We start from the raw sequence: 13912 nt of genomic DNA, 5'->3' as shown, positions 1-13912 counted from the left end.
GTGATTCTTCCTGATGCGAAGGGTTTGGGACTGAATGGCTGTGTGCTGACAGTCTGAAATGTTCAGTGTTTAGCTAGTTAGAAGAACACGTGTTCTCTGTTTGCGGGCTTACCAGATAAATCCACATCTATTTTGCTAATGCTAGCTTAAGCCATCACTCCAGCTATGTCTTCCCACAGCAGCGCTGCAGGAGGAATCCAAGGGCTGCTTCTGAAACTTCACGAATCACTTTCGGACGAAGACACTAGAGCGGCAGCTTTAAAATCTCACGATATTATCGGTGATCTGGTACAGGAGTGCATGGTAACAGCAACCGAGAATGAACTCGGTAAGACAAAAACTCCATTAAACGCTCGTTTTACTGTCCGTCCCAACCTCCCTTAACAATACGGCAATTTTATCTTTCTGGGGCTTCTGTTGCAGATCATCGTCAAATCTATTGAAAGATAAGGGTTTTGGGTTTTTTTTTAGATGGTACTGATGTGTTCGTCGTGCAGACAATATTCATTAGTAACATCGATAACTTTTTTTAATCAATCAATTTGATGCAAGCTCTTCCGCCAAAACCGGTGGGAGGTAACGTTCAGTCGAAACACAACAAAGAAGAACACACGTGATTCTTTGATGATAAGGAAAGTTTCAAGGTGCATTACAGCTTAAATGCAAATATTTATTGTTGAATAAATAATAGTAATAACGGTTTTAAATGTTATAAAAGCACAAAAAACAGTAGTTTTGCAGCACAGATCAGAAGTCTGCAGGATGTCGATGCAACCACAGATTCCCTCCATTGCTCTTTATTCCTCAGGGGGGGCTTTAACTCTTTTGTTCCAACAGTACACAACACAGATCGCTAATATTACTAGAAAACAATGTTAAACCCTGGTCATCTGTCAGCATCCTACCAAAGTTTAACAACCATGTTTGTCCCAGTACCTGCTCTGTTGGTCTGTAGCAGAACATTTAAAATTGCACAGATGAAAAAAGTACTAAGATTTCTTAATCCGTCTTTTTTTTAAATCTTTTTTATGGCATCCAGCACTGCAGACATCTTTATTGTTCTCGGAAGACTATGGGTTGCTTACCTTCCTCAAGAAGTCCCTGGCTTTGGATGAGGTGGGTTTCTCGAACTATAGTAAACAACTATGTAAGTAAGTGTTAAGTTCTCCTGTTGGCTGATATATCTGTTTTCCAGCTGCGGGACACTCGGATTGAAATCCTGTCTTTTTTGGAGAAGTTCTTGGACAAAGTCTCACCAACGCTCAAAGGTTGGGAAAAGACTTACGCCACTGACATAAGAGTAAGTATTCTTTTCCATTATTTATTTATTTTTTTACATGTCTTTATTGTGTGTTACATGGTAAAGACAGGGCTGTGACCGGTGAGAGGACGGGTATAACTACATCAGCACTGTTACTAGTACAGATTTGCTTTTATATGTGTAAATGTTTTGGTAATTCTGTGCCTTTTAAGGACACATGCATCATCGTGTACACAAAAGACAAAGGAGCCAAATGCAGGACCCCAGTGCTGGAGCTCCTTATTAAGGTTGGTTTCTAGTTAGACTCCAGGAACTGCCCTCAGACCTGAGGAAGAGATCCATTAAAAACAGATTTTTAAATTCCTGTGATCTTGCAATGTTTGTTCTTTAATGGACTTTAGAATTTAAAAGATTTAAAATTGGACTTTTACTTTTGTTCTTCTTAAAGATCATCCTTGTTAATGTGTCTCATTAGGTTCTCCAAACTACAAAGGCTTCCAGTGTTGCTGCAAACTTTAGAATCACAAAAATATTTGACAAATATTACAGCGAGCTGTGTGAGAAGAGCAGACTGCCAGATTCAGGCGAGTGCCACTTTAATAAAAAAAAAAAAGGAAGTAAAAAAGATGAAAAGGGTTTCGATTAATTTATTCATTTATGATTATTATTTGTTACCTTTTTTTATAGTCCTCGGAAAAGTCTATGAGTTGCTGGGAGTTCTTGCAGAAGTTCATCCCAGTGAGATGGTCAACAGCTCAGACAAACTCTACAGGGCTTACCTAGGAGAGCTGAAAGATCAGGTACGGAGCATTCATACAGAAGAATGATGGAAAAGTTGTGATTAACTAAAGGCTAAAAGAAAACAAAAAAAGACTGTCTGATGAGCATGACGGCACCAGCTGGTTTCATCTTTGTTTTTTGCAGATGACCTCTTCAACAAAGGAACCCAAGCTTTTAGTGGTTGCTGGATGTCTGAGAGGAATCACTGCCCTAATGGTCAACTTCACTAAAACCATGGAAGAAGGTGAGTGTTCACCTGTTTCAGCTTAGATTCATAAGAACTATTTATTACTTGTAATTGTTCCTGATTTGCAGACCCAGCAACATCCAAGGAAATCTTTCAGTACACCTTAAAGTCAATCAGTCCCCAGGTAATTCAGAGGGTGCATTTTCACCAATATTTAAAATTTTTGTTATGTTTCTATAAACTTTATCTTTTTTTATACAGATGGACATGACTCGATATGCAGTCACGTTTGGTAAGTCTTGTGATTTCTTGGCAAACTAATGATAAAACTTTTAAAAAGTAATCTTTCGTTGATCTGTTTCTTTAACAGCCGGCCTCAGGTTGCTCGCCAGACATGCCTCCCAATTCAGCAGCTGCCTCATGGACCACTACAAACCTTTATTTGAAGTTATGTCCAAACTCTGTGGACACATCAATGGGGAAATGAAGAAGACGAGTTACTATGCACTTGAGGCCTTCCTCAAACAGGTGAAACACTTCAAGTCATTGCTGCAAAGGCACAGCCGGACTAACCTTGGATACACGCTAAATAAAATCAGTGGCATGTCTCTGCACATGCACGCTGAGGTTAAGAGTCTAAATATTTTGATGCTTTTTGTGATTATTTGTCAGGTTGCATTGTTGGTGGCTGACAATATCGAGGAGCATAAAACCAAGCTGAAGTTCTTCATGCAGAAGTTCTGCAGCATCATTAAGACCATGGACTCGACATACAAAGAGCTGTCGATTGCCATACGCGGATATGGATTCTTTGCAGCGGTACGTCTGTCTCCTGTGATAGCTGTAGTAAATGCAAATCATTTGAGTAACAAGTAGATAAAGTCTGTCCATATGAATGAATTGTTGTAAACTAAAACAGATCTGTACATTGCTTTCAAATAGTCAGTTGTTCCCGGTTGTAGGGTATGCTTAAAGCGGACTTGTGTGCACCGAGGCCCAGTGTGAGATAGATATGGATTATTTTGAACTGTGAATCATGCAAAGCTACTCTGATGGAGTCCAACACAATGTGGCTCGAAATGAGTGTTTCTTTTTTGTTTCTTTGTTTTTTTATAGCCATGCAAGAAGGTTTGCCCCCAGGACGTAGACTTGATGTACACCGAGCTGATTCAGCGCTGTAAGCAGATGTACCTGACAGAGTCCGACGGGGAGGATGACAGCTTCTACCAGCTGCCCAGCTTTCTGGACTCGATAGCCAGTGTTCTTATTCACCTGGACAAGGTATATATTCTGTTGCAGTTTACTTTGACGTTAAGTTAAATAACAGCAAATAACGTTGGAATGTAATCTCCTGTTTGTTTCAATGGCCCCAGATTCCAGAGGTATATACACCACTGCTAGAGCGCCTCCTTGTGGTGCAGATCGACAGCTTCCCTCAGTACAGCGAGAGAATGCAGATTGCTTGCACCAGGTCCATCCTTAAGGTGCTGGTGGCCATCGCTTCTAAAGGACCCGTTCTATGGAGTTTCATTAGCTCTGTGGGTGAGTGGATCATGAGCACACTGGACCTGCTTCAAACACCCTTAACCCTTTATTAACGTCTGTTATTTATTCATGGCTGTTTAAATGCTTCACTGGAGGACAGGACACTTATCTTTGCCTCTTTTTCAGTTCACCAAGGCTTGATCCGCGTCTGCTCAAAACCCCTCACGCTTTCTGAGGTCAGACTTTTCTTTTTACACAAATGTGTACAGTTTGTAATAACTTGAAGGCTTTTTTGGTGTGGAATTATTTCCTTATTGTTCTAATAAAGTACATTTCTCCATCATCTTGCAGGACACATCGAGCAGTTCCTCTGAGTCTTCCCAAGTTCGCACTGGGAAGTGGAAAGTTCCAGCTAGTCACGACTACCTTTCTCTGTATAAAAACCTTTTAGACTGCGATCGGTTGAAGGTACATTTATGTTCTTACTTGCCTGTTAAAATGCATATTACACATTACATATTATTTAGCTGTGTAATCTTGAAACAGCATTTACATATCTATAGAAAAGTCTATGTTCTGCTGTTAAACTGCAAGGAGTCTTTAAAGTCAGTAGCTAAAATTATGCAGACGTCCTTTGAAGGCCTCATGTGTTCACTGTTTTTAATATTCAGGTGTAGTTGATCCTGACATATGTTCTATGTGCTCTCAATGGTTAAAAACATGCTTTGTGGCTATAAAATGTCATAAATGAAAAGCCATTTGGAAAGCAGCGCATTTCATTCACTTCCTCACTTGTGCCGTCCTCTGCAGGATTCAGGTTTTTTGGATGGAGCGTTTGAAAGTCAGAATGCAGCTCTCGGGTCTTTGAGCCGTCTCCTGTATGACGAGTTGGTGAAGTCGATTCTGCGTATCGTGGAAAAACTGGACTTGTCAGTGCAAAAAGTAACAACAGGAGAGGAGGTAGGGTCTAATGTTACGTTTTTATGTATTTTTCTTCATTGACCCATACATGGGAGTTGACAGATGCACAGGGTATTTTTATTAGCATCATTTTAAACAGAGCACATTTAGTTTTTCAAAAGTGTTTCTGCTGGTTGACCTTCATCACCTGCCACTTATCTCTGTGTTGACCAGGCTCCAGATGATGCAGCCCACATCCTGCCCTCGTCCGACCCCACTGCTCACCTGCTCCCCAATAAGGTCAAAGACTTCACCGCCTTTATCAATCTGGTGGACTTCTGCAGGTAACTGAGACAGAACTTTCCACTTTTTCCACATGGGAGCGGAACTGTGTGGGATTCTTTTTATATGTGCTTTTCCCACTAGTGTGAATTTGGCCAAGTACAGCTGATCTATGCATTTTTTTATGCCCCAGTTTCCACTGTCTTCCACCTTGGACACTGGTTTACATCACATTATAATATAAGAAACAGCCACCCACATTTTGTTTCACAACTGGAGTGAAAACTTTTTTTCCCCTGCTTCCACAGTGAGTTGTTGCTGAATAAACACATGGAGTATTTTCACTCTTGGATGTATCCCCTAAGTCATGAGCTCATCCTCCACTCCATAAGAAATCCTCTTGTCAGTGGCTTTTACAAGCTGCTTTCTGTCACCATGAAAATTGCCAAGAGAATAAAGTACTACCAGGTAGGTTTTTTATTTTTGGGATATTTGAAAAATGAATTTTGCCAGCTGCTCATGAAGCAAGAATATCAAGTTGTGTTTCATCATGTCTTATAAATCAAATAAATTTGTTTATCATTAAGATTCTATGTAGCTGGTGAGGCTTGTTCATCGTAAGTGTTTCCATTAAATACATAATATAATACATATCTGCCTTTGAACAGGGAGTTGGACTGAGAAACTCGACATCCCCCCAGAGTGACTCGGTGAAAACTGCTTGTTTTGCACTCTTCTCCAAGTTTGGAAAAGAGGTAGCTTCTCATTACAGCGCTTTTGCAGGAATGTTGTAAACATGCTTTCTGCTACTATGAAGTGAAATAGAGCTGTACTGTGGAATTTAAAGTGTATGTTTTTATGTATTTTTGTGACATTTTTTTCTGGCTAGGTGTGTGTTAGAATGAAGCAGTACAAAGATGAGCTCCTGGCATCCTGCTTGACTTTTGTCCTCTCATTGCACCACAACATTGTAGCTCTGGACATCAAGGCCTATTGTCCTGCTCTTGAGGTGGGATTCTTCTTTTTTTTTTTTTTTTTTTTTTGCTCCATGATATATTTCTAATGATATATTTCTGTGCAAAAATGCTAATGTACACTAATGTTCAGCTGCAGTGATAGTTGAGAGGCTGTAGGAATATTCAGAACTAGCTTAATTACAAAACAAACAAATAACCAGTTGAGTATAAATCTCAACCCAGTGACATTTAACAGCAGGTGCCCAAGTATGTGCAACTACAAGCAAAGTACTTAGCAAGCTAGCTGTCAGGCAAACGTTAGCTAAAATGTATCAGGTAAATTGGTTGCTAAAAATGGTTATTTACTATAAAATATCGGAAAATTTTAGATAAATATTTTGAATATGTTTATTAAATAGTAGTTATTAGTGTCAACAATTGAATTTATGCTGAATTAATAAATGTAATAATAAAAGCTAAACAGTTAGCCTAGCTAGCTAACAATAATGGCTAAATTATTGAATAGCTTGGCTTTTTTTTGGCTCTAAACTGCTTTTAGAGCCACTTTTTTATTAAGAAAATGAAAATAAATGAATTAATAAAAGCCAGTTTGCCTTTGCACCTTGTTTAATGGTGTGAGTAAGTTTTCTATATTTCCCTGATAGGGCTAAGAGGATAAACAACCAAAGTGGGAAAGCTCTGGTTTAATTTTTCTTTTCATTAATTGTAATTTTTACCATTTGTGCTACCTGATTCTGAAGACTTATATGTGTCTGTGTGTACTTGTAAATGGGTCTAGACTGCTCTGAAATTAGGCCTGAGCCACATTCCTTTGGCCAACGCAGCCTTAGATGCTCTTGAGGACTGGTCCTCACACATTCCTCTGAAGACGATGCAGCCCTGCTACACCAGTGTCCTTCCTCTTCTGGACGGATACCTGAAAACCTCCTCCACTGACAGTAAGAAGGATGATAGCTGAGCTCAATCACAGCTGGTCAGTTGGACATATCATAAACAAAAAGTGTAAATCTGTTGTTGTTTACTTTAGACAAAGATGAGAGCAACTGGGAGGTGATATCGTCTTTGTCTTCAAAAAGTGACAGAGGATACAGCAGGGTGATGAGCAGGCTTCTGAAGAAATCCGACCAGCTTTCTATGGTAATTGATTAGAAGCAACTTGCTCATGCAATACTCATAATAAAGGAGAAGTCTCATTGTTATAACAAAAACTCCTAATTAAGACGTTTCTGTTTTTATTTATGTGTCAACCACCATATCAGTTGTAGTCACTACACAGCCAGATTAATGCACAATTCAGTGTTATTGTGTGTTTCCATTTTTTGTACAAATGCAAAACACGACAGTCACGATCAATAACATTGAACTACTTTTTATTTAGCAACGAGTCCAAAAACTTAATATTAACTTTTGTTTGTAGGAAGATGCTCCTCTTGTCAAGGTGAGGCTGAGGGTAGTGAAGCTACTCGGTCACTTGGGAGGAAAGTTAAATAGAAACCTTGTAACTGGTAAGGATCTCTAAAACCAACCCTTTCTAAAGTTTTTAAAAAAAAAAATATTCTACTCTATTTTACATCGATTTGTTATTGTGATGTATTTCTGTTACCATAAGCCTCTGCTCTGGCATTTAGTGGTCTCCTCAGAAGAAATGATGAAGAAATTTGTGTCTTGGGATACTGAGAAAAGACTCAGCTTTGCAGTGCCATTCAAGGACATGAAGCCGGTCATCTTCCTCGACCCATTTTTGCCTCGGATCAGTGAGCTGGCTCTTTCCACAAGTGACAGACAAACTAAAGTAAGTCCTCTAACAGCCGTTTTTGAACATGGCAAGATACTACACCCATGTTGCTCTCCGATACATCCATCGGAGTGGGAATGTGTATGAATGTTAGATAGTAAGCACTTAACAACTTAGAAAATGTGCTTGTGTGAATGGGTGTGATTGGGTGAATGAATTAGTTGTATAAAATGCTTTGAGGGCTCAGAGTAGAAGAGCACTATGTTACCAGTCCATTTACCATCACTTGGAGTTTAAAAAAAGAAAATTCTGTGAGTCACACTTATCAACATCCACTTTGCTCAGAATTACTCCCTGTCTTTGATGTAGGTAGCAGCTTGTGAGCTGCTCCACAGCATGGTGGTCTACATGGTTGGGAAGAGTGCCCAGATGGCTGAAGGAGAGAATACATTGCCACCTATGTACAAGCTACACAAACGACTGTTTCCTGTCCTACTACGTCTGGCTTGCGATGTTGATCAGGTATTTCATTTCATCTATATGCTGACGATTGCCAGCTTTATCTACCTTTCAATCACTCGATAGCTCCTCGATTGGACTCCTGCTTGATTGTCTTAGCGATTGTTAAGTCATGGATGGCTCTAAATTTTTAAAATTTTTAATGAACCTAAAACAGAAGCAATTTTTCCTCTGGTACCCCTCACCTGAAGAGCTTGGTTACTAGTCTTGGGGTAACAATCGACACTGCTATTAGTTTTGATGGCCACATAAATGGGGTGGTGAAATCTTGATTCTATTACCTCAGACGTCTGTCAAAGGTTAAGTCTTTTCTTTCCAGACGCGACTTGGAAACTGTCATCCATGCTTTTATAACCTCACGCTTGGATTACTGCAACTGCCTCTTAATAGGGGTTGGCCAGGGCACTGCAACTTGTGCAGAATGCTGCGGCATGTTTTTAAATGGTAAAAGAAAATTTGAGCATATTACTCCGGTTCTGGCCTCCTTACACTGGCTTCCAATTGAATTTACGATCTATTTTAAAATCCTTTTACTGGTTTTTAAATCCTTAAATGGTCTGGCACCTGTATAATTGTCTGATCTGCTGAAGCCCTATGTCCCCCCTCGCTCACTCCAGTCAGCTGAGCAGTCCCTAAATCACGGCTGAAACTTAGATGAGACCGAGCGTTCTCTATTGTGGCCCTGAAGCTTTGCAATGATCTTCCTCTTCATGTTAAGCAATCTACATCAGTGCTGGTTTTTAAATCCAGATTAAAAACTCATTTTTATTCCCTATCCTTTGACTCAGTGGGTAACTGACGCTGTTATTTTATTGTTATTTATTTATTGTATTTATTATTCTTATTGTATTTTTTATATTTATGCTCTACAGCACTTTGGTCGGCCATGTGTCGTTTTTTTAAAGTGCTATATAAATTTATGGTATGATATTTTTTCCCCATCAAACTGTCTTAATGGTAATTGAGATGTTGGCTAATAAGTCCTCTAAAGAAATCAGAGAATTTCTAAAAGATTACAAATTCTTTATGTGAGCAAAGAAAGATTTTTGGTGTGTGTTTAATGAGAAGTGCATGCGCCTTTAAACAGGCAGGTGTAGCAAACACCAGCTCTGTCCTGCTGAGTGCCACCAACTGAGATTTGTCCATTTAAATAAATAAATCATGCTGAACAACATATTTACAGCTATATGGAGATGATGTGGTGGATGATCTGTACAGGCAACATAGAACATCTCATCCAAGCTACTTTATAAATTGCTGTGATAGAAATAAATAAAAAGAATTGAAGAAACAGAACTAAACATTAAGCACACTTGCTCACTGCCTTGTTTAGACCCTGACTTTTTTCTTTCTGGATTTCTTTGCTAGGTAACCAGACAGCTGTTTGAACCACTGGTTATGCAGCTCATTCACTGGTTCACAAATAACAAGAAGTTTGAGAGCCAGGACACAGTTGCTGTTCTTGAGGCCATCCTGGTAAGCGTTTGAATACTACAGTTCGAGGTTAAACACAGTTTTTGAGTCTTTTCCCGTTATTCCCTTTCCATCATTGGTCACACAGGAGCTGTTTCTCTGTAATAGTTTAAGCCTCACATGGTTTGCTCTCTTCAGGATGGCGTGGTCGACCCAATGGACAGCACTCTCAGAGACTTCTGTGGCCGCTGCATTGAAGAGTTTGTCAAATGGTCTATCAAGCAAACCACCCCCAAGCAGCAGGAGAGGAGTCCCACCAACATGAAGTCTTTGTTTAAGCGCATCTACAGCTTGGCTCTCCACCCCAATGGCTTCAAAAGACTTGGTGCTGCCTTAGCATTCAATAGCATCTACAGACAATTCAGGTGGAAAGGAATTCTGTCTGTCTACTTGCATTTTACCCTCTAAATTGTGACCATGGCCGTTAACTGGGTCCTTTGAATAAGGGATATTATGCTGTGCTGAATGCAGTCATCTGTGTCTCTCTCCAGGGAGGAAAATTCATTGGTGGAACAGTTTGTCTTCGAGGTTCTCGTCATATTTGTCGAAAGTCTGGCTCTTGCACACTCAGATGAACGATCTATGGGTAATTGTCACATCAGCATTGTAGACTGTGCACTCGGATTTTCATGTCATTATCAACCTCTCCCTCTCTCATTAAAGACAGATTATGTAAGACAATCACTCCTTAATGTGTTCTGCTTTGTAACATTTGTTAATTTATTTATGCCTGAATTTGCACAAACTGATTTATAGGAATTATATTTCAAGAAAATGTGCAAAAAAGTTTGTATAGTGTGTTTTTATATTTGGTCAAATATGTTGAAGGGTATTTCTTTTAGGATTTGTGATGCTTTTCTTGCAACTCCCTCATACTCAGGTACATTACAGCAGTGTGGCAGTGCCATTGACCATTTAAAAAGAATAATCAAACACAAGGCTCCCAGTCTCAATCACCACAATGCAAAGAGACGCATCCCAAGGTTGGTACCATGGTGAAAATGAAAATCCTTTCTACTTCTTTGCTTTTATTAAATGTGCATTCAATTTATACGTCCAATGATGTCGATTTTGCAGTATATCACACTGTGACCTAACATTGCCACTCGTCTCCATATGAAAACAAAGAAGAACGATGGAATAATTAAGGATAAAAATTAGCACATTTCAAGCAGTTTAAATATTGTTCTTTCTTTCTTGCTCTTTTTTCAGAGGCTTTCCGCCCGATGAGAAGCTGTGCCTCTCAGATGTGGTTTCATGGCTCTTGGAGCAATGTGGCCGCCCTCAGACTGAGTGTCGCCATAAATGCATGGAGCTCCTGTATGAGTTTATCCCCCTCCTCCCAGGTGAGAACCAACAGTTTAATTTTTGCAAAGGTGACCTGAAAATTTAAAATGGGCACATGCAAATTTAAAAAAAGAAAACCCACTTAAAAAAAATTAATTGAGATTTTCAGTTTAGCATAATAACTACCCTGCTACTCTAAATGAACTTCTGCCAAACATGTCAGTAAATTCCCGAATGTTTGTGACTTAGGGAAGAAATCCCCACCTCAGTGGGTGGATGGCATGCTGAAGGATCATGGCACAGACTTTCTGATGTCACAGTTTGAGGGCGGAGGTCTCCTCTCCCAACCAACACTCAGGGACCTGACGAGCCCTTTCAGTGTCCGAGCCACGCTGCAGTGGCTGGACCTCCTGCTGGCTGTTCTGGACTGCTACAACACTTTCATCGGCCTACACATTATCAAGCCTCAGTACATTCTAAGTAAGTCTATATTTGTGCCAAAGTTTCTCCAAGTTCACTGCTCTGCGTAACATTATCAAATGAATTCTACATCAGTTTGGTGGATTCCAGTGATTCCAATTAATCTCTGCTTATTTGATGTTCAAGGCTCAAAAGACAAATCGAGGTTTCTGAAAGCTCTGCATTTCTTTCTGACGGAGCTGGCAACTCATGAACTGGTAGCAGCAGAGAGCTGTTTCCCACTTGGTGAGAAGACCTCACACTTCAGCCCAAGAGAGGTGGAGCAGTACAACTACAGCAAATGCACCATCATTGTTCGCCTGCTGGAGTTCACCACAATGATTCTTGCCAAAGGAGACAAGGAGCTTTGGAAGGTATCGCTGAATTACAAGAACTGACAATAAGTAACTTGGTGCTGATTCTTCCATTTCAAAGTTTTACTTATCATGTCCTTATTTTTATTCATAGTCTCTGGAACAAGAGTTTTTATGCTCAGTTTTTTTCGAGCTGACTGCGATGGTGGTTTGCGAGCCGTCCGCTGTAGGCTTCAACATGGCAGATGTGGAGGTAATGAAGAACCTACCAGAAGTGTGTGTTCCTCTACTGAAAGCACTGCTGGCCTCACCTTACTGCAGTCGTCTGGAAAGCAGCTTGAGGACAAAAATCTCATGTAAAAGGTTGAGTTCTCTTATTTGTTAAAGAAAGATACGTAGGGGCTTTAATTTGACTGTGCAGCACTGGTGCAATTATCAAAACCACTAATGTTTTGGTTTTTTCCTCCTAAATTTCTTTAATGAACACTATAGTGTAGAGGGCTTGTGCAACGTAGACCTGTACCATTCCAGCACTCTCAGCCACCATGACCAGATGGAAATGGTTCTGTCTTCCTGTAAGCAAATTCACAAAGCCGGCTTCCTCAGCTCCATCCTGCACAGCCAGGTATGAACATTAAACCAAAGTAAGGTTGCCTGGATATTTTATTATTTATTTATAACACGTACTGTATCATCTCTACTGAATGCACTGCCGTAAGGTCTTTTTGTGTGTTCCTTAAGGATTCATCTTATGGCAAAAAACTTGGATCCCAGCTTCTAATGACGGTGTATAAAGGCATAGCACCAGGAGAAGAAAGGAAGGCACTTCCATCCTTAGACGTAAACACCAGGAGAGTTGCAGATGGTCTGCTTCAGCTTGCGTTTTCTCTCAGTCAGCAGGTCAGTGTTGCTGCTCAATCTGGTGTTAGTGAAACATCAAGTCACTGAACTAAAAAGCAAACTGGGACTGATAAGATTCCCATTTTGAGCAGTGTTGCTGTGAAGGTAACTAGTTTTTGAGGTAACAGTGCTTTCTAACGTTGTGCATTATTGCTATTTCTTTGCAGAGCGAGCAGTTGGTAGATTTGCTCTTGAACACCATCATGCTTTCTGTGCCCGTGTCTGGAAGTCACAGCCACAACTTCCTGAGCTTCTCGCATGGCGAGTACTTCTACAGCCTTTTTCAGGCGACCATCAACACTGAGCTGCTGAGAAGTCTGAACACAACAGTGCCACGCCTGATGAAAGCTTCTTCCCAAAACCCCAGCATGGTACTTGTCATTTTTAGTTAGTTTACGATAAAACTGTAACCACGGGCATCTGAAGACGGATAACTTCTTGTTTTCTCATTACAAACTTGATTTTTATTTTCTGGTGTTCAGGTGAGCGTGTTGCTGAATGGCATGCTGGACCACAGCTTTAAAGAACGATCGGTGAGGAAGACTCAGGGGAAGCAGCTGGTTGAAGAGGTGCTAAAACGATGGATGAGCCTGCAGTCATGGTGGGAGGGAGATTCTTCCACCCCAGAGAGCAAAACTGCCATCCTCCTGCTGCTCTCCAAGCTTCTGCAGGTATCAGGAGGATCACATTACTGCTGTCTGCCCCCTGCTAAAAAGCCATAAACTAAAACTGTGAAAATATGTTAAGACCTTTGTAATAGTAATAGTGCAGATATATTGGTGTTTCTTTTCATTTTAGTTCATTTTATTGAATTTCTCTCTCTGAACAGATTGACTCCTCTGTCTGCTCCGATATAAAACATGAAGCATTCAGACAGGTGTTTTCCACTTTCACTGTGCTGCTGGTTGACATGAATCTGCCGCTGAATCTCAAGGTGGTAACAGATTTTATTTAAGTTACGGGACAGTTTTATGTATTAAGTTATTTTCTAGTCGGTGAAACTTTATGCTGAACTCAATCAATTTTTCAGAGCCAGGCTCTGCTGGTGTTGCCCTTCTTCACAACACTCCCAGAAGAGCCACTAGCTGAGCTGCAGGTAGCGCTCGACACCCTGGTGGCTTCACACTTCCCCATGCAGTCTGATGAGTTTGCTAAGGGCTCCCTTCATCGCAACAACTACATGGACTGTGTCCGAAAGGTAAACAGTGGGATTTAGAAAGTAGTAGTAGTGTGCGTGCCTGCGTGAAATACCCTTTGATCTGACTACAAAAGATTGGTTATACATGAGGATATATATATATATGTATATGTATATATGTATATATGTATCTATGTATATGTATGTATATATGT

At 40.2% G+C, this 13912-nt stretch overlaps 1 protein-coding gene across 1 annotated transcript in view; it reads left to right on the top strand.

Annotated features, from left to right (window-relative positions):
• The first annotated feature begins 21 nt into the window (after positions 1-21).
• prkdc (protein kinase, DNA-activated, catalytic subunit) overlaps positions 22-13912 on the top strand; it is a 31699-nt gene continuing 17808 nt past the window's right edge. Inside the window, exons 1-39 of the mRNA XM_013913777.1 lie at positions 22-328; positions 1040-1116; positions 1196-1300; positions 1474-1548; positions 1737-1845; positions 1949-2061; positions 2186-2285; positions 2357-2412; positions 2490-2520; positions 2599-2756; positions 2901-3047; positions 3345-3509; positions 3602-3770; positions 3900-3949; positions 4065-4181; positions 4524-4673; positions 4848-4957; positions 5204-5363; positions 5564-5650; positions 5785-5904; positions 6651-6810; positions 6900-7009; positions 7290-7377; positions 7501-7664; positions 7977-8129; positions 9495-9602; positions 9738-9964; positions 10091-10185; positions 10480-10582; positions 10812-10945; positions 11136-11366; positions 11493-11719; positions 11814-12022; positions 12152-12284; positions 12401-12559; positions 12727-12930; positions 13042-13230; positions 13389-13493; positions 13590-13757. Of these exons, the coding sequence (XP_013769231.1) occupies positions 166-328; positions 1040-1116; positions 1196-1300; positions 1474-1548; positions 1737-1845; positions 1949-2061; positions 2186-2285; positions 2357-2412; positions 2490-2520; positions 2599-2756; positions 2901-3047; positions 3345-3509; positions 3602-3770; positions 3900-3949; positions 4065-4181; positions 4524-4673; positions 4848-4957; positions 5204-5363; positions 5564-5650; positions 5785-5904; positions 6651-6810; positions 6900-7009; positions 7290-7377; positions 7501-7664; positions 7977-8129; positions 9495-9602; positions 9738-9964; positions 10091-10185; positions 10480-10582; positions 10812-10945; positions 11136-11366; positions 11493-11719; positions 11814-12022; positions 12152-12284; positions 12401-12559; positions 12727-12930; positions 13042-13230; positions 13389-13493; positions 13590-13757 (5229 nt within the window). The 5' untranslated portion in view covers positions 22-165. The remainder of the gene's footprint in view (positions 329-1039; positions 1117-1195; positions 1301-1473; positions 1549-1736; positions 1846-1948; positions 2062-2185; positions 2286-2356; positions 2413-2489; positions 2521-2598; positions 2757-2900; positions 3048-3344; positions 3510-3601; positions 3771-3899; positions 3950-4064; positions 4182-4523; positions 4674-4847; positions 4958-5203; positions 5364-5563; positions 5651-5784; positions 5905-6650; positions 6811-6899; positions 7010-7289; positions 7378-7500; positions 7665-7976; positions 8130-9494; positions 9603-9737; positions 9965-10090; positions 10186-10479; positions 10583-10811; positions 10946-11135; positions 11367-11492; positions 11720-11813; positions 12023-12151; positions 12285-12400; positions 12560-12726; positions 12931-13041; positions 13231-13388; positions 13494-13589; positions 13758-13912) is intronic.

This window comes from Pundamilia nyererei, unplaced genomic scaffold, assembly GCF_000239375.1.
Source record: "Pundamilia nyererei isolate P.nyererei 1_Seehausen unplaced genomic scaffold, PunNye1.0 scaffold00150, whole genome shotgun sequence".
In the NCBI taxonomy this organism is placed as follows: domain Eukaryota; kingdom Metazoa; phylum Chordata; class Actinopteri; order Cichliformes; family Cichlidae; genus Pundamilia; species Pundamilia nyererei.
This window is presented reverse-complemented; position numbering and strand designations above follow the sequence as displayed.